This window comes from Adiantum capillus-veneris, chromosome 4 (assembly GCF_014529385.1).
Source record: "Adiantum capillus-veneris isolate H3 chromosome 4, ASM1452938v2, whole genome shotgun sequence".
Classification (NCBI taxonomy): Eukaryota; Viridiplantae; Streptophyta; class Polypodiopsida; order Polypodiales; family Pteridaceae; genus Adiantum; species Adiantum capillus-veneris.
Window position 1 is genome coordinate 20,046,467 of NC_140934.1, and position 19,322 is coordinate 20,065,788.

General features: G+C 44.0%; 1 protein-coding gene across 3 annotated transcripts in view; it reads right to left on the reverse strand.

Annotated features, from left to right (window-relative positions):
* Window positions 1-1,001: 1,001 nt before the first annotated feature.
* The window catches only part of LOC147458829 (beta-galactosidase 6-like), a 41,729-nt gene continuing 23,408 nt past the window's right edge, over window positions 1,002-19,322 (reverse strand). Inside the window, exons 15-17 of one of the 3 annotated variants that reach the window (XM_086510257.1) lie at window positions 2,905-3,116; window positions 2,514-2,829; window positions 1,002-2,432 (exon numbers count right to left, since the gene is read on the reverse strand). In XM_086510257.1, the coding sequence (XP_086366383.1) occupies window positions 2,214-2,432; window positions 2,514-2,829; window positions 2,905-3,116 (747 nt within the window). In that variant the 3' untranslated portion in view covers window positions 1,002-2,213. Of the gene's footprint in view, window positions 2,433-2,513; window positions 2,830-2,904; window positions 3,117-3,169; window positions 3,978-19,322 lie in introns of those variants that run through there. The other 2 variants (XM_086510258.1, XM_086510259.1) reach the window with 2 other exon arrangements.

Below are 19,322 nucleotides of genomic sequence, written 5' to 3' on the forward strand. Positions count from 1 at the left end.
GGGAGGGTGGGATCTACGGCTGGGGGATTGTGGGAAAGTAATCAGGAGTACCCGTGTTTCCAAAGTAATCTAGGGTGCCCCATTTTGCGGGCATAGGGTTTTGAATCTGTGACCTCACCCATGAGAAGCGTGTGCCCTAACCACTTTGCCATGCGCGCGTTCTAAAGCATGGCGGCCCTAATTTACTTAAAACATGTATGCAAAACGGCGATCATCGAAAATAATATATGGTACCCTAGATTACTTTCGGCACCGCCACTCAGATCTACGGCCCACAATCCCCCCCGCCGTAGATCCCACCCTTGCCATGCCCATGTCACTTAGTCACGAGGTGGGTGGGGGGCATGGCTCCTAGATTACTTTTGTACTCGAGTTTACTATGCCATGAAATCTCCACTGCAGATCTTGATGGGTACGATAACCACCCTTATCCCACCCCCTCATGTTCGTGGTTCGCCATGGTAGTTCGTGTTCAGGGAGCACAGCCTCCAAGGTCAAGTAAAAAAGGGTATAAACCAAATCAAGAGGGTCCCCAAAGAGTTGGTATTTGTGGAATAAAAACAGCCTTGGACGCCAATGTTTGCTTTTTTGTGTTCTCATGCAGGTTTTGGAAAATTTGAAGCTAAGATTCTTGGCTGCCCTAGTTGATTGGAAACAAGTAACAATGCAGTTGTTGTGGCATGATCGAGATGATGTAAGTGGCAATTCACTTAGACTTGAGAGTTTGCATTGGAGTCTGGTTTTTTTATCAGACTCTTATCCAGCAGAGCTCCTAGACAGGCATATTTTCTCCCTCAAAATGGCATGGAGTTGATCTCAGATGTTGACGCTGCTGGGCATGTAATCTCATTCCAACAGGCTGCTGTTACTTTTAGTCTTGGAATGCATTCTCGACACACGTGGCAAATCATTAAGGATATGGTTGATTCCAGATCTCCCATTCCATTGCTTGCCGTATTAACACAAAATGTCATTAAGGTATGGGAAAAGTATTCAGTTACTGAGCATTCCATGTGGTTTCTATCGTCAATGCTGTAGGGATGGTAGTGGGTTTAAGTATATTCAAGGAGGAGAAGGGAGAATGCAATTAAGTTTGTCAAGCATAGTTGACCGCCTTATTGTCCTTTTGCCCAGTTGGAAACCTCCAAACTTTCAGCTTCTTTAAGGTTACTCAAATCTCCAGGAATTTTTTGTGCTCAGGTAGTCTAGTCAGGCTTGTTGGTAAAGCTAATGTATGTTACATTGGGGAGGGAGGTCTTGGATCCAGAAAGATTGTCATAATCTGGCAGGTAAATGGATATAGCTAGAAGTCGAGAAAACCAGAGGAGGACTGGAGCTCCCTGTTACATAAGCTCTTTTGCACTCAAAGATGGAGTAGTTGTTCATTAGTATACCCCCATCTCAAGCCTTACTCTGAGCTTTTGAAAAGCTAGGCAATAGGCTAGAAATCAAAGCAATTCAATAAATTATAGGTCTGTCAATAAATTATAGGTCTGTGTTGAGACCGCGGATTCAATCGAATTCTGAGCTTTTAGAAAGCTTGGCCAATTCATTAAGCTACAGATCTGGTGTTTTTACATAAATACCCATAATTGAAAGAGGTGAACTCATACAAGAAAGGAGAGGAAGTTACAAGGGAAAATGGATGCTCTCTAGTCGTGAAATCATAGATCAATATGGCAGTCTTTACTAATGCAAGAAGAAATTGATTTCTCGAACAGAGGAAGCCTAGAAAGTCTCAATATCAAAACAGATGTAGTGGTGCTTCAAGCTGTTTCTTTAAAATTTTCCAACCGATGATGATTAAGGATCTATGGCGTATGTCAAGGCGTGCTCAAATGTTATTCCTGTAATATGAAGATGATCCTATCACAGCAAATATTCCCTTTCTTTTTTTAATCTTTTCTTAGCAAGATTGTTTTTTGACAGCATCATTTAGGCATGCATTGCGACCAGGCGATTCTTGCTTTTGGATTATTAAGCCTCATTATTCATTTTATATTTGTTGGTGATAGAACAGCTTTGCAAATGATGAGAGAAAATACTTCCATATCAATGAGCCTTAATGCTCCGTAAGTGAGAAGTCCCTTTGTACCACAAAATTGAAATGCCGAGTATGGAGAGAGTATAAATTTTGGTACCTACGAAGAAATGTTATCAATTTCTTTCTTGCTCGTGCCTTTTGGAATGTGTGTATGTTACAGGTTTTGGTTTCATGACAAACTATCTACATCAAAGCCTGTGTTATTGAAAGCTAAGTGTTGGGATTGTTTTAATTTTGATACGTCGGAGGTAGGGCAGGTTCTTATGTGCAAACAGCTTGGACAGCCAAGCTTTTGGGCTGACCCGGACATGGATCTTCTCCAACAAGTAGGCCCATGTTTGTTGTGCTCAAGGAGCATTGTTGCTTCCCAGCACAAGCCTGCAACAGTCTTTCCATCAGTGAGCAAAATTTAACCGTCACTACTAAGTATATTTCTCATGATTATCCAAATAAATGTGAGATAGCTTACCTGCTCAACGATGTCAGCCGTCCTGTTTGCATGGCAGTTTCCATGTTTGAAGGATTGGCATGATCCTTGAGGGTTACCATAGCTTGCAAACTGAATAGATGAGATCTTTTGATTTGGGCCACACTTGAGCCTCATCATAGGCATTTGAAGTGTACCATTTGTGGTCTTGAGCATGGAGTATTTTTCCGATGCAAAGGTGCAGATAGTTTCTGGTACCCTTGTCACAAAGCTTATCTGTGTTGGGTCTCCACCTATCTCCTCCAACAACACGAAGATGTTACCTGATGGTTTTAGCCATGACCTTGGAATATGGAACCTACGCGGCATATTTACGCAAAGTTAGAATGTATGTAGATTAACTCACAGAAGAAATAGTGAAGTACACAGCTACCATCTCTGTGAAGCTTGACCACAGTTTTGTGCACATTTGGCCGGACGATAGACACCTCGGTAGTTACAGGTGCGTTCACAGCCGAGGTTCGAGGACAGGAAGTTGGACCAGTAGCGACCAAGACCATGACCATTCACCCAGGCTGCACCTTTTCCCATGCTCCACAAGTCTACAGCAACTGGGTCATTTCCAGGTGGGGCATTAAAAATTGTCTGCAAGCAGATAGAAAATTGTCAAACCATTGTGTGCATGTGCTAATTTGTTATACATATACCTTCATAAGGTCAGAAAAGTCTGAACTTACGGATTATAAGAGTCTCTCCAAAAGAAAAAGCAAGGGAAACAAGAAACATTACATCACTTTCATTGTTTCTTTGAAAAACAACAAAATAAAACCAAACCATTATTTACTTGAAAATGCTTCATAGAAAGAAACTTTGAAGCAAGAACTCAACTTTAAAACACACAAGGAAAAGACATCATAATGACTTAATCCTAACATTCAGACTCCACATGCAACTTCTAAAACGACCAATTCTAAAATCCTAATTAACGCTAAACACTAAAATGAGAAACTACTACATACCTACCTAGAAGAGGCAAAACATAACCAAACTAGTACAAAGTTGAGAACTTGACAATATGCGACCTTAACTTGGCAACTTGTCCAAACACGAAGTGGCAGAATTCCACTCCCAGATGAACTGGCCTTAAAGTCTGGCACCCCTGTCAGTACTTCTCTTTTTATTAAATAATCCACAGGATACAACTGCCGAGGAGTCACTCTGCACATGTGCAACCATGCACTGATCTGTTGAGAATGACCCCCTCGGCTCATATTTAAAGACACTTAGTCAAAAAGCAACAGATATGAAGGCTGGCTTCGAAAGCTCTGCTAAAAACTGTGGCATCCAAAAACCCCTTTCACATGTGGCTAGGTGCCACATCAACGATGCCACGTCATCATCAACGATCTTTGTTTCTCTCCTCTCTTTTGAGAGTTCATGTGCCACGTCATCAATTTGTGACATAACCCCCCCTCTTAAAAGAAGAGTGATGGCCCTTGGTAATGCCTGCAAAACAGACAATGTGGAGAGAAAATAGCTCAGTAGGCATTGACTCTATTGCATTTGACCACTTCAAACCATGCTCTCACCCAAAGACACAAGCTGTCACAAAGTGATGACATGGCATCTCTACATAAGAGGAGAGCAGATCATGATGTGGCAACTGACGTGCCCTCTCGAAAATCGCATCGCATTTTATGAGATGACACGTCAACAATCCCTACAAATTGCAACGTCATCACTGACAATCTGCTCTCCTATTCTGTAGAGATGCCACGTCATCACTTTGTGACACAAGTCATTAAACAATCATAATCACATTCACGTCCCTATCCCGTTGAGATCTTAGACATGAACTGTGATCATTATGACTTATTTAGCCATCACATCCAAACCAGACTGATCTCTTACAGATGTCTTGATGCACTAAATCCCGTCACTCCAAATTCACATCATTTCTCAAATGCCATCCAAACATGCAAATGACCATCCCCCACAAGATAGTTCATTCACAAAGCATGTATCTGCATAAATTCTAATCCACACTAGATTTCGGATCGACATTTACATAGTTCACACTTAACACTCAAATGCAAACAATCGATCTAGTCATCTCATCCACTCTAGAACTATCGATGCACAAGATCGCTCTCTAGCCATCGCATCCTTTCGGAACATATGCTGCACTAAGATCGGTATCCAGTCATCTCATCCAAATAGAACTCTTGATGCACTACGATCACATTCACATCTTTGTCCACAACAAGACCTCAGACATAGATTGTGAATTCAATGAATCATTCAATCATCAGATCCAAATCGCAATGATCTCTAGTGATGTTTAGATGCACTAAATTCATCATAGAGTTGTAGCACTTCAACAAGTATAATACCACTAAGTTGGTGATATCTAAATGTCCATCGGTCTATGAAAAAACTGAAGATGAGATTTTGAGCATAGTACTCACGTTCTCACACACTGCTGTCCAAAACAAACTAGCAAATCAGGGATCTCTATATGAAACAGCATTCCACGATACACAAAAAAAATGTGGAGACAAACACCTTTGCCAATTGATTGGCCTTCACTGTCTTCTTCGTCGATACAAAATGAGCCTGTTTGTTGAATCTATCAAGGATAGTCCAAATACCATCATGTCCACTCTAAGTATTCGGAAGCTACAAAAAAATGAAGTCCATTGCTACATTCTCCCATGATTGATCTGAAATCGGTAAAGGCTTTTGGAGTCCTTTTACTTTGTGCCTGTCATACTTCACGTTGTTCTGACATACCAAGCTACACACAAACTCAGCCACATCGTTCTTGAGTTGTGGCCAATAGAAGTATCTCTCAACACCCTCAAGTGTCACCTCTATGTCCCTATTCCCAACAAAAGGAGCATTGTGACACTCCGTCAACACCTTTTTCCACAAACCACGTGTCACACACAACATGGTCTTTCGTATCAAAAACCCTTCCTTCAAAGAATTGCTTGACACCGTCTCTCCACTCTGTACTCTATCAAAAATGGCACCAAAATCCAGATCTATAGCATATTGCTCTCCCATCGCATCAAAATCCTCATGATGCACTGAAGTGACAATGGATATCTTTGGCTTGCGAAACATCAGATCTGTCACTACATTCTCCTTTCCCTTCAGATATACTATTTGGGATTAAAATTGTGACAAAATGTTCGCCTATCTCATATGCTTATCTGCAAGCTTATTCCGGGATAAGAAGTATCTCAAACTCTGGTGATCTGAATACACCGTAAAACTGCACCGAGCACGTAATGCCTTCTCTGAGTCAAAGCATGTATAATTGCATTTTTCATAAATCTATTGAACCCTCTCTTGCTTTGACAGCATTCAACTCTCATAAGCTACAACAATGCCCTCTTGCATTAAGACAGCTCCCAAACTGCTTCCAGAAGTGTCACAGTAAACCTCAAAAGATTTCTGCAGGTCTAGTGACCTTAACACTGCCAGTAGTCAACTTCTGCATAAGTCTCTCAAAAGCTGCAGTCTGTGAAGGTCCCCAAATGAATAGTACCCTGTAGAGAGAAGAACCAGACATGTTGAGTGTGAGGTTGTTTTATCATGTTGGGATATGTCTAGTCATGTTTACCCTTGGGTTTTGGCTTAGTTCCATGGCCATTGTGTCTCCTGCAGTCTTAGGGTATTTATACCCAAGTGGCTGAGTGATTTCCCACAGCCCTAGGGGCCATTGTGCCTCTTCTCCCAAAGCTTATCTCCTATTGGTATTTATTATCATGTCATGGAGGTGTACGACGGGGTCGGGCAGGCTCAATTTGGGCCTATATATGCAGGTGGGTTTTTTTTTTTTTTTTTTTTTGGGGGGGGGGGGGGGGGGGGGGGGTGGGGGTTGTCACAAATGGGAGCGTGTAACAATATAAAAAATATACTCGGATAAATAGAATTTATCACTTAATACTGAAGCCAAAGGATATAGAGAGAAATAGATAGAGTGAGAAGATCGACACAGTACTGGGGACCAGAAGATGGGCTGGTCCCCCCCGTAATAGTATCTTTATTACAGAAGAGAAGTCTATACAAGCACTTGAACCGAACGTGTTACCACGTTCATTCTAGAATAAGACTTGATGGTTCTTGGAAGCCTCGGCTTCCTATTCCTAGGGCAAAACCCTATTCCAAGGAACTTCCGTTCCTTATTCCAGATCCTCGAGAATCAAGGTTCTCGCCTCTGGATCTCACCTTCCAGACTCGGGGCATGACATCCCTGCAACTCTTTTCTAACTCTGTTTCCAGAGTCCTCTTCGTGCAAATTAACTCCGCTTTCCTGGACACAAAGTCCTTCCCTTAGGAATTTCAACTTCCGGATCACATCTCGAGAGTCTACCTCTCTACGATCCGTAAATCTGCTTCCCAAACTTGGGTACGAAACCCTTGGGCTGATCTAGCTCTAGTTCCTCAAAGCGCTTTTCTCCTGCAGAGGCTCATGCCTTCCTCTTCTGCTACTCCCTCACGAAGAGGAAGTACACCTGCAATCAAATACTTAGAGATCATAACATGAAAATCGTACTTCAAAGTCTCGACGCTCGTAACGCAACTCGGTTCTCGAAAAAGCAATTTCCCGGAAGAGATCTCTACATAGAAAATCCTCTCTTCCAATCCTACACATAAAAGAGGTATGTTATCGGGTTCCTTCTCATAAATCAGCCCCATCTACAACGTTTATGGGCTGAAAACAGAGAAAAACAGCAACTTGTCGCAATGGAAACACGCTCTGTAGGCACTTCTTCGCGAGGAAACTCGCGCATTGGGTCTTGGCGACATCGGGTACACTTAGGACAATCATGGGCATCACCGGCAAATGTCTTCTTTGCGGGTGAACTCTGCAACAGGATCTCCTTCTTGCAAAAACTGATCGTCCCCTCTGAATGAGGGCATGTGATGCTTTTATAGCTCCTAGCCACGGGCACAAATAGCTGCTCGCGTAGAGATCGCGGCCGGGGTTTTTTTTTTTCGCTGTTCTGCCAGAAAAAGAGAGAGAGAAAACGTTGGCTGATCTGTTGCCTTATTTATTAGATGGCTGCCCACTTATATTAAATGGGCGGCCGGCATATTTTAAAAATAGTTTGAATCTACCCAAAAACTAAATAAAACCTTATAAGTTAAAAACAAGGGGAAATTACCAAAATACCCCTCTAATTTGAGGAAATTCCCAAAATACCCCTCAAATTTCAAAAATTCCCAAAATGCCCCCGATATTTTGTCATAAATTCCCAAAATGCTCTTCAAATTTTCCAAAATTCCCAAAATACCCTTGGTTGTGAGACTAAATTTCTCGAAAAATAATTTTTTTTGTAGGTGTTCACAAGAAGAGTGATTGTCTATCGTACAAGATGCTAAAACTACAATTTGAGTTGGTTACGTAGGCTTTGGAGATGAATTGCTTCATTATTTTTAGACATAATTGTCTTTTTTGCAATGGTAAGTGGTGACAAATTACATGCTAAGCACTCAAAAACGGATCTCAATTGTCAAAAACGAATGAAGATTAGAAAATCTTGAACATTCCAACCAAAATAGATACAAGGGTATTTTGGGAATTTCCTCAAATTAGAGGGGTATTTTGGTAATTTTCCCTAAAAACAATGCTTTCATAGCACTTCCCAAGCGTCCCTGCATGCAATCACACGCACAGTTGCAATGCAGACATAGACTTCCTCACGGGAAAGCATCTGCTTTCCCGAAAAGCGATCCCACTTTCTCAGAAAGCATCTGTTTTTCCTCAAAGTTTCCTCTGAACCCATCTTCATTCAAGTGCTTGCTTTTCCTTGTGCACAATTCCAACACAATTCGGAATTTCCTCTTGACCATGAATATCCCCTTTCCGATGCACCCGTCACCCACCTTGTGACGCATCAGGAATACCCATCACCTAGTCCTTTCCTACCGAACTTACGGTACAATCTCCTTCACAATGCTCTATGTCACCCATCCTATGATGCATCAGAGATGTCCATTCCCGGATGGTCGGATACTTCTTTCCGATGCTCCCTGTCACCCATCCGATGTGACGCATCAAAAGTACCCGTTCCTGGTGGCCTTAATGATATTCCCGTTCTCAGTGCTGCTCCCGTCATTACTTTGAATGACGCACTAGGAATACTCTATATTCGGATGTCTCTAGTGAGAAAAACCCTCTCACTGAAAATTCCAATAATTCATTTAGAATTATTTTTCCTGTTGTTCCAAGCGAGAAAACCCTCACTCATAAATCCAATAATTCATTTAGAATTATTTTTATGTCAGATAAAGCCAATTTAGCAACAGGTATACCTCTTACAGTATGCAGTAGAGCCCAGAGGGGGACGCCCTCCCTTGCGTGCCCCAAGGGGGGTTGTAGTTTGTGCAAGACAACCAACGTTTTGCTACAAATCAGCCAGCGTTTTATTGTGGATCAAACCAACGTTTTCGCTCAACAGGTCAGCCTAGCGTTTTTCATGGACAGCAATTGCAATGCGTGGAGATCCTCTTAAGGTGCAACGTCTCCTCAAGGCGGCCTTACACAGGCCTTGTGATCATGCAGTGGCAAGAGTTTCTCATTCGAGATGCAGATCCAGATCTAGATCTAGTCATTAGGAGGTGTACCACATATATGCTCTCAGAGCATGTTGTAGGTGGTACTCATGTGGAAACCGTGTCAATGGTCTCATGTGCACGAGCAGTTGGCAATGTCAATAGTAATCGCAGTTGTGTGTACCTCGGGTCTATCCATTGGGCATGTCAATTCTATGCCGGACCACCCTTGGTCACTTGTATGAGCAGCGTGTTTTATTAGTAGATCTCTTTCTCTCATTCTTACATGTCCTGTCTCTTTCTACCTCAGTGATCTCTCTTCTCCATAGGTGCCTTGTTCATGTATGTGGCATTGCAAGTGTTTTAGATCGGAGTCCAGGTGTCCACCGGATCATGAGCCAATTCTTGCCTTTATTGCATCTTCGCTACCACCTTTGACAGCTATGTAGCTGAAGCTCCAAAGGTGAGTTTCTTCAATCTTATTCCATTGGCTACTCAAAGAATGAATACACACTGTGTATATTTGATGGATATGTATAACCGGCCAGCACACAGTAGAGGGCGGTACTAATTCAATTACCTGTTAACTTTACACAGAGCACTGAGAAGAAAAGAGAACACAGATGCGTCCATCGACTAAATCATCACTGCGCACACGAAGACCAACACCCTGTAGGCCCCAAAGACGGACACCCCCTTTCGGTATTTCTTTATTCAATTGAAAATTGACAATCCGAACACATAGACCAAACTCTCACCAAGCTGTCCAAACCTGTCAAGGGCTGAAATAGCAGGTTTCTGACCTGACTTCAGCAACATAACGACACAAAAACCCCTGTAGGTCAAAAGTACACGTCAAGGACACTTTCCCTTGCATTTTGGAAGCTTTCCAGTGAGATGCAAGTCAATGTCAGCGTGCTGTAATTCTCTGTTTTTCCATTGTCGGGTGCCCAAAACCTTGTACACATCATGTCACGAGACGAGCACCACGTGCCACTAGAAAAGAAAAGACTGAACAAACTTTTAGCGCTTCAATAACAACTAAACTGAAAGAGATAGACGACACAGGGAGTGGCGGAGTTCCATTCTGAGAGAGCACTGGCCCCAAACCATCAGTATTTCTTTATGTTACTTGAACTCGGTACAATGCAGGTACTCACGCTTTGCACCTTCACCCAGAAGAGTGCTAGAGAATGAGCTGGCGTTGAAAAGCCAGCTAGAGTAAATCACGGAAATTCGTATAGGCTGCCACGTCAACAAGTCACCGCAGATTGCGAAAATCTGTACAAGCTGTCACGACAACAAGTCAACGCAGATTTTCGATTGTCCGTACAGCTGCCACATCATCGGAGTTCTTATAGGACTGGACAATTGTTCCATGTCGATGTGTGAATTTGAGCTTGAGTGGAAAGCCTGGCGATAGCACTTTGCACAATTTGGCAAACCAAAAACCAAGGACGTTTATCTGTCTCTTATGCGGTTGGCTGATTGGTTCTTGTAACAAACTTGGTCACTCTAAGTCGAGAATCTACCGCGACACCTCAAAGAATCACTTCAAGACAGTTCACAGTTCACAATTGATTCGACACTGGCCCGACGGAGTTCCGTGCCTAGAGATATTGGCCCCAAAGACTGGCGCCCCTTTCGATATTTCTTTTTGTATTAATCTGTGTTCAAAGTACAAGAGTGTAGGCAGGCCCTCACTCTCAAACTCTGCGTCCAGATGCTCTGAGTTGTGAGGCCCTGCCCACATATTTAAATGTTTACAAGGGATGATAAAAGCAAAGCCCAAAAGTTGAAATCAAAAGCCTTGTAAAAACAAAGCAAAAGCTTTCTACCTTTCATACCTATCAGCTTAGTTTAGGATTCCGCAATATTTATATCTTGTTATCCTAGCTTAATTTATTTTGTTAATCTGACTTTGTATCAGATACACCGCATTGTAACTTTTTGGTCTCATAGGTCACTTTGGCCTTTTGAAGACATTAATATAACATTTCATTTCATTTCATTTCTCTCTTGAGAGCAAAATAAAGCAAACAAAAGAGCTCTCTCTCTCTCTCTCTCTCTCTCTCTCTCTCTCTCTCTCTCTCTCTCTCTCTCTCTCCATTGCGTAGAATAAAGCAATGTCCAAAAGCTGCGCTGCCGCAAATTGCACCGCGTTTTGTGGGCGTCCGTACAGTTGCCACGTGTCAACCATTCCGCCTTTTTCGGGCAGCCTCGCCACGTCAACATTTCAGCCTCTTACAGGGAAGCCACGTCATCATTTCACAGGCGGATGTGTGTGTATGCAGCAACCACGTCACCAGTTTGTGACATACCCCCCTCTTGAAAGCATTGTAATTGCCCTCAATTACGCCTGCAAAACAAATAGAGGCCATAAATTGTCTTAGCAAACATTGACTATTAGTACCGACGCACTAGGAACACACATCTAGCACATGTACCAATCGACAGTCACATCACACGACATCACAGGACATCACATGACAAATCACATTCAACATTCATTCGGATCTCAGACCATGATTTATCGGCAATGCAATTAGCAATCGCATCTAGATCTACTCAAGACCTCATAGATGTCCGATCGACAAATCTCTATTGCAACCATGTCTATCGAGATCATTCAGATCAAAATGCTGCAGTCATTTCGTCTATCAGTTCCTGCACTTAAACAAGTCAAGAACAAATTAGTTTCATATTTTCCGGAATTCCATTTCATAAAGTCATACAACAGAATATTGTCAGGTCTCAGTATCCCTGAAGCTCAAAGAGACATCAGTGACTCTAGTATTCAAAAATCGAGGCATTTGTTGACAAAGGAGCGGAGTAACTCCCCTCTTGTACAATCCACTGCACCAGATCTCCGGCCAAACTGAATTCGGGGTTCCATTTGGAGTAGACTATGCTAAACTAAAAGCTTCAAGGTAAAGGTTCAAAATCTGAGGAGAATCTGCTAGGTCCTCCTCCTCCATCCACTTCGCATCCAACGCACGATAGTTCTTGAATTTAACCAAGAACCGCCTTCTTACTTTACCCTTATTCTTTGTGTCCTTATGTGCCAAAATCTGTTCAGGAACAAGGATCTCCTCGTTTTCTTCCACTTCGTGTTGCTCATCAGGCTCCCCATCTTCAGGCACATCACTTTAAAAGGTTTCAAGAGACTCACATGAAATGCATTGTGAATCTTCCAAGTGTCAGGGTGTTTCAGTCGGAAGGAGACATCATTGATCTTTTCGGAGATCTGGAAAGGTCCGTAGTATCTCATACTAAGCTTTGGAAAAGGCCTCTCCTTTCCCTTTTTCTTTCTCAGGCAAGCCTTCTCAAAACGTAAGAGCACCCAATCATCCTCCTTCAATTTCAAATCACGACGATGGCGATCCCCGCTGCCTTTTTCTGTCTTTCTTGAGACTTCTGCAAAGCCTCGCGGACCTTAGCAAAAGCGGTGTCTAAGTCGCGTGTGTACTCATCAGCTTCAAAAATCTTATCTTTCGTGCTTACGATGGGTGGAACCTTCGCAACACCTTGAATAATCTCAAATGGCGCCTTCCCCGTCAAAGAGTGTACCGTGTTGTTGTAGGCAAATTCAACCAAAGGTAAGTACTTTTCCCATTGAGTCTTTTGATCCGAGATGTAAGACTTCAATAAATCGAGTACCACTGAATTAGCAATCTCAGATTGCCCGTCAATCTTCGGGTGGAAAGATGACGAGAACTGCAACCGCGTGCCAATGTTCTCCCAAATTGCCTTCCAAAACAAACTCGTAAACCTGGGATCCCTATCAGAGACAATCATCTCGGGCATGCCATGTAATCTAAAGATCTGGGCCACAAGCAGTCTCGCTAAGTGATCCGGCTTGATTGTTTTCTTCACTGGAATGAAATGAGCCTACTTGCTAAATTTGTCAATAACAGTCCAGATACCATCGTGACCACTTTGTGTTCTCGGGAGATCAAAAATGAAATCCATTGCAATACTTTCCCAAGGGCGAGTGGATATGGGCAAAGGCTGTAACAATCCCTGTGCTTTATGCCTGTCAAACTTGACCTTCTGGCATACCAAGAAACTGCGCACAAACTCGTCCACATCCTTCTTGAGTCTCGGGCAAAAGAAGTATCTCTCTACCCCTTTCAAGGTGGTAGTAATGCCGCGGTGACCCGTAAAAGGCGGACAATGGCATTCAGTCATAACCTTTTCCCTCAACGGCTGTGTAACGCACAACATGGTTTCCTCATCAAGTAGCCATCCTGAATGGAATATCCCGCTACTGTCTCCCCATCCCGTATCCGTGTGAAAATGTCTGCAAAATCTGTATATGTGGCATACTAATCGACCATATCCTCGAAGCTCCTACGATGTATCACGGAAATAGCCAGAACCAACGACTTCCGAGACAAAGCATCTGCCACCAAATTCTTGTCCCTAAATATGGAGAATCTAGAAGTGAAACTGTGACAAGATGTTTGCCCACCGCATCTGCTTTTTTGATAGCTGCTTCTGTGACAAGAAGTAGAGTAAACTCTGATGGTCTATAAAGACAGTAAAATCAACTCTTAGAGTGCTCTGAATAACGCCCTCCAGAGAAAGCTATGTCAAACTGCTGTGTAAAAGACAAAGCCTTCGAAGCATCTCTATGACCAAAAAACGTGTCAAATTTAATTGACTGTCCACCTTCCTTAAACTCTCAAACTTACTTGTTTTTGTCTTCCAGAAAGTCATACTGATTGGCTTTATAAATATTCTTCTTTTTTGCATAAAAGCTGCTATCATCAGAGTCTAAACTATCTAAAGACGAGTCCTCTGTAAAACTGTCAACCACAAGGCGAGATTTACCGCTTCTTTGCCTTTTTCTTGCCTTTTCCGACGCTTTGCTTTTTGCTTCGCTTTTTTGCCTTTTCTGTCTTCTTCACTCGAGTCAGATGAGCTAGAAGAACTGTAAGGAGAGAGAAGAAGAAGTATCGAGTACTCTTTCAAATCGAACACGCTTCTTCTGCTTTCTTGCCGATTCAAAAGTAGACTGACGACCCAAATACCCGAGAAGTCAGCGCCTTTCTTCTGCTTTTTGTCGTGCTTTTTAGCTTTGTTCTGCGCGTCAAAAAGCTGAGCAATTCGTGCATCAACCACCTCTTCTAATTCTTGCTTTGTGTACATCCTGGGAGTAGGAGGTTTCTTGAGAGCCGGTTTGAGGGGTGGTTCTGTGGTCTGCCGCCATTGTGAGTGCACCTCATTGAAAGAGGTCTCGCTCATATATTTTGCAAATTTTGGGTCCTTCGCAAAATTAAGCATCATCTTTGTTGCATCGTCGATCAATCGTCGACGCTCCATCTCTTCGAGCTCCGCTTGAGTAGGCCGAGGCGGGCCATACTCCTCACGTGAATCTTCGTTGTGGTCTCTTCCCGCATCTTCGGATGCAAAGGAAGTCAATTGATCTCTGCCTAAAGCCATAAGTGCCGTGTAAAAAGGATCGGATTTCCCGTAGAAGAGAAATCGGCCGCGCTCTGATACCACTGTAACAGACTCGGACACTCCAAGTCGAGAATCTACAGCGACACCTCAAATAATCACTTCAAAACAGTCCACAATTCACAATTGATTCGACACTGGCCCGACGGAGTTCCATGCCTAGAGATATTGGCCCCAAAGACTGGCGCCCCTTTCGGTATTTCTTTTTGTAATAATCTGTGTTCAAAGTACAAGAGTGTAGGCAGGCGCTCACTCTCAGACTCTGCATCCAGATGCTCTGAGTTGTGAGGCCCTGCCCACATTTTTAAATGTTTAAAAGGGATGCTAAAAGCAAAGCCCAAAAGCTGCAATCAAAAGCCTTGTAATAATAAAGCAAAAGCTTTCTGCCTCTTACAGACTCTCTCTCTCTCTCTCTCTCTCTCTCTCTCTCTCTCTCTCTCTCTCTCTCTCTCTCTCTCTCTCTCTCTCTCTCCCCCAACGAGTTCCCCGCAGTCCCGCGAGAAGGGTTTCCTGCAACCCCACGCGTTCCTTCCAGCGAGTTCCCTGCAGTTCCGCGCGATCCCTTCAGAGGGTTCCCTGCAGCCCTGCGCTTGCTATGCAGCGCTGTGCTGCCTCTCTTGTTCTGCGTGCTACTTCTAGTCTGCTTGCGCGCAGTTCTATCCTGCGCTGGACTGTCCTCTCCTCAATTCTGCACGAACTGTGTGTTCAAGCCCTGCCTCGACAGTCAGCGTTGTACAGCTTGTGAGGTCTTCTGTTCAGACCTGCAGGGATTTATTTGCAAGGAATTTGGAAACTGCAAAGCTCACAGAAATTGCAAATTGACACATACAGAAAGCAAACACATGCCATGTAGGCTGAATGGGGAAACATATGTATGCATAATGCAGTGCATATAGGTTGCTCTCTCCTCTCTCTCAGAAAGTGAAACAAATAAGGCAAGACAAATGGCGGCGCACTACATGGTCACAAGCAAGAGGATGACAGCCATTGAAAAGGAGTTGAAAGAATGCAAAGCACACATGGATGAGTGGAAGAAAGAGAAGAATTTAATTCTCGAATGGAAAAAGAGGGAGGAATAGGCAAGGGAACTAGAACGCAAGGAGTTCCGGGATGAAATTCAAGCTTTAAAAAGTAGCATCTCAGCCCTTCGGGAGGAACTCGACGAAACCAAAGAGGGAAGACGCCTTGAAGATGGGGAAATTCAGCCATCAATGATTGACGAGCTGAATAGTATACGAGCACAAGTCAAAGAAATAAAGGAGGAAGGAGAAATGAAGACCTCATGGGTGGAGGTTCTCTCCAAAACGCAAAAGAAAATGGACGAGGCTGAAAAATGGATTGAAGTTGTCAAGAAGGGAAAGGGCAAGGAAATTCCGACTACACCCGACATCATCAACAAAACACTAGAAGAGGAACAACGAAGAAGGGTACGCGCTCTACACGTGAGAGTGACCGGCCTAAAAGATTCAGATAAGGTGGACCAAGAGGTGAAGAGCCTCATGTCCATGATGGGGGTGGAGAAGCCCTCGCACACACAAGCTTGGAGAGTGGGCAAGAAGAGTGAAGGTAATGGGGAGAGTTCAAAAGGACGGGCTCTCATTTTGCGCTTTCCCTCCATGGAAGAAAAGAAAGACTTTTTAAAGAAGAGGCCAACCCTCAAGAAAACAGGTATCTTTTTAGGAGATGATCTTACGCTCTCACAACTTGCACATATGAGAGAGGTCATGCCAGATATTATAGCAACAAGGGAGAAGGGGAAGTTAGCTTTCTACAGAAATGGACGAGTAGTGATTACAGAGCACCGCTCTACATGACGGTGCGAGACCTATGGGACCACTCTCAGGATGGCAGTTTGGAACTGTAATGGTTCGTATAGACTTGATGTGGGGGCCTTTGAGGATAGCTTCAGAGACAGAGACATTGTTTTCTACTCAGAGACTCATCAGGCTCCACGACAATTGATGCCGCACATATCAGGATACAGATGGGAGACAGCTTGTAGGACATGCACCAGAACTGCGCATGGGACTAGAGGATCAGGAGGTGTAGCAGTTCTTTTCAGAGAGGAGCTCCAACCACTATTGCACATAGTTCGGAGAGATGATCAGGCCAGATACTTGTGGGTGAGGCTGAGGGCAGAGACTGGACGTTTCTTGTACATCGCCATATGCTATTTTCCTCCCAGCACTTCAGTATATGCTTCACCCAGAGGACAGTCTCCTTACTCTATACTTGATGATGATATCTGGGAGTTCTCCAGAGATGGAGACATCATACTCCTGGGGGATTTCAATGCCCGTACAGGCAGCTCACAGACAGTCTTCTATGACACATCAGAGGAGATGCTTAGAGAGCTAGAGCCAGAGGAGTTGGGACTTGAGAGATGCTCACACGACAGAGAGCATACAGAGTATGGGAGATACCTGAGAGAGATGACGACTACTCACAGTTTAGCCATACTGAATGGCTTAACGACTTTCCCATTGTCTACAGGTTTTACTTGTTTTCCACATAGACATGGGTCCAGCACTGTAGACTATGTTCTGACACATCCGAGCTTTATCTCTCACATTCAAGATTTCACAGTGGGGCCCAGGCCAGTTGGGATAGCAGTAGATCATGCACTTTTAACATTATCAGTCTCCTTTGAGTACAATACATCTCAAGCCTCACGGGGTGGTGGACATACACGCTATACTTTTACACCAGAGACTGACTCAGTCTATGTAGAGGAGATACGTAGGCATTTATGCACATCAGAGCCAGTATACACAGTGGAGGAGATCACATCTATGCTGACAGTGACATTACATGGGGCAACGACAGAGGCATATCCACACACTCAGCCTGGGCAGAGACATCGTTCTGGGCACATGCCTCAGAACAATTGGTATGATGAGGAGTGTCGACAGAGGAGAGCTCAGATACAGCGGGACCTTACATTGGGAGTGATCACCTATAGACAGTCTCGCATTGCTACACGACGACTAGTGCGGCGGAAGAAGCGAGCTTTCTTGGTCCAGATGGAGCAAGACTTATATCAGCTCTTCCTTAGTAGAGATTCAAGAGAGGCTTGGCGTCTATTCCATGAGAAGTCTCCCCCACCAGTGATTACTTCTACAGAGATATGGGGGCAGTATGCAACATCTTTATACATTGTACCTGGACAACCACCATTACCAGACCCACCACAGCCATGTCCGGCTACGAGCACCTTCTTTACCACTGAGATGGTACAGGAGGCCATTGACAGGATGAAGACCAGACGGGCACATGATCATGAGGGTTTGGTAGCAGAGCACATTATACATGCTGGGGATTTGTTGGCAGAGATGCTTGCACGGCTATTCAACCGTGTCATGTGTGAGGGTCTCCCTGAGTCTTGGAGATTATCTACTATTGTACCTATCTTCAAGACAGGTGACCCCACAGTGCCGGGGAATTACCGTACTATCATGGTAGGACACACATTGGCACGGTTATATGCATCCATCCTCGAGCATAGGCTGAGCAGTTGGGCAAAGATTATGGGCATACGAGCACCTGGGCAGGCTGGTTTCAGAAGGGGTTTCTCCACACTAGATCATGTCTTTACACTCAGAGCTATCATTGAGGAGGGTCGAGCACATGGTAGACGGATATACTGCAGCTTTGTGGATTTTCGCAAAGCCTTTGACACAGTGCCGAGGGCCAGATTGATGCACCGGCTTATGGAATTGGGGGTACCCACAGAGCTGATGTGGGGGATCATGGCATTGTACAGTTCAGTGATGGGTCATGTACGCACATCAGAGGGGATATCCGACATAGTTCACTCCACCATCGGAGTGAAACAGGGATGCCCACTGTCCTCTACTTTATTTGGTATGTATGTTGATGGGGTCTCTGATTATATTGACAGAGGAGGAGATAGAGGTGCTCAGCTTGCAGGGACATGGATCCCTCTTTTATTGTATGCTGACAATATCGTGTTGATATCAGAATCGCCAGAGGGTATGCAGAGACATTTGGACGCATTGCATAGTTTTGCAAAGGATAGTGGATTGTCTGTCAACCTTGGTAAAACCAAGGTCATGGTATTTAATACCACGCCACAGTGGGTTAGGAGATCAGCACCTACTTTCACATATGGACAGGACAGTATGGAGTACACTGATGCATACACATATCTTGGGGTGGTCTTTAGTGGACCGAGGTTCACACTGAAAGTGGCAGCAGACACTAGATTGACTCGTGCCTATGCAGCCCTAGGTGGTTTAGAGAGGATTTGTTCGCAAGTTCAGTTCCAGGAACCTCGAACAAAGCTCTGGCTTTTCGATACTTTGGTCGCTTCAGTTATGCACTACGCGGTTCAGGTTTGGGGACCGTCTATTGACAGTGCTGGATGGACTAATATGGAGAGACCCCTGATATCTATGATTTCTAGGCTGATTAGAGCCAAGGCCTCAGTCCCACATGACATCATACGAGCGGAGCTGGCTGCCCCACCTATGGAGGTTGAGGCACTCACCAGATCAGTATCATTTGTACACAGCTTATGGGACACCACCAGGGACAGGTATGCCAGGCTTGCTCTCGAGTCATCCAGACAGCTGGCATTACAGGGAGATACATCATGTTGGTATGCACAGATGAGCTCATCGTTTCAGAGGCATGGTTTCAGCATGGACAGGCTGCCCCCTTTCCAGTATTCTCTTGATGCACCATCCTTGGCTTACACGGATGGAGACTACTAGACTCATTTGGCAGGATCTTATCCAGCTTGATAGCAAGAGGACATGGATAGAACCATCACGAGAGTTGGGTACGAAGAGG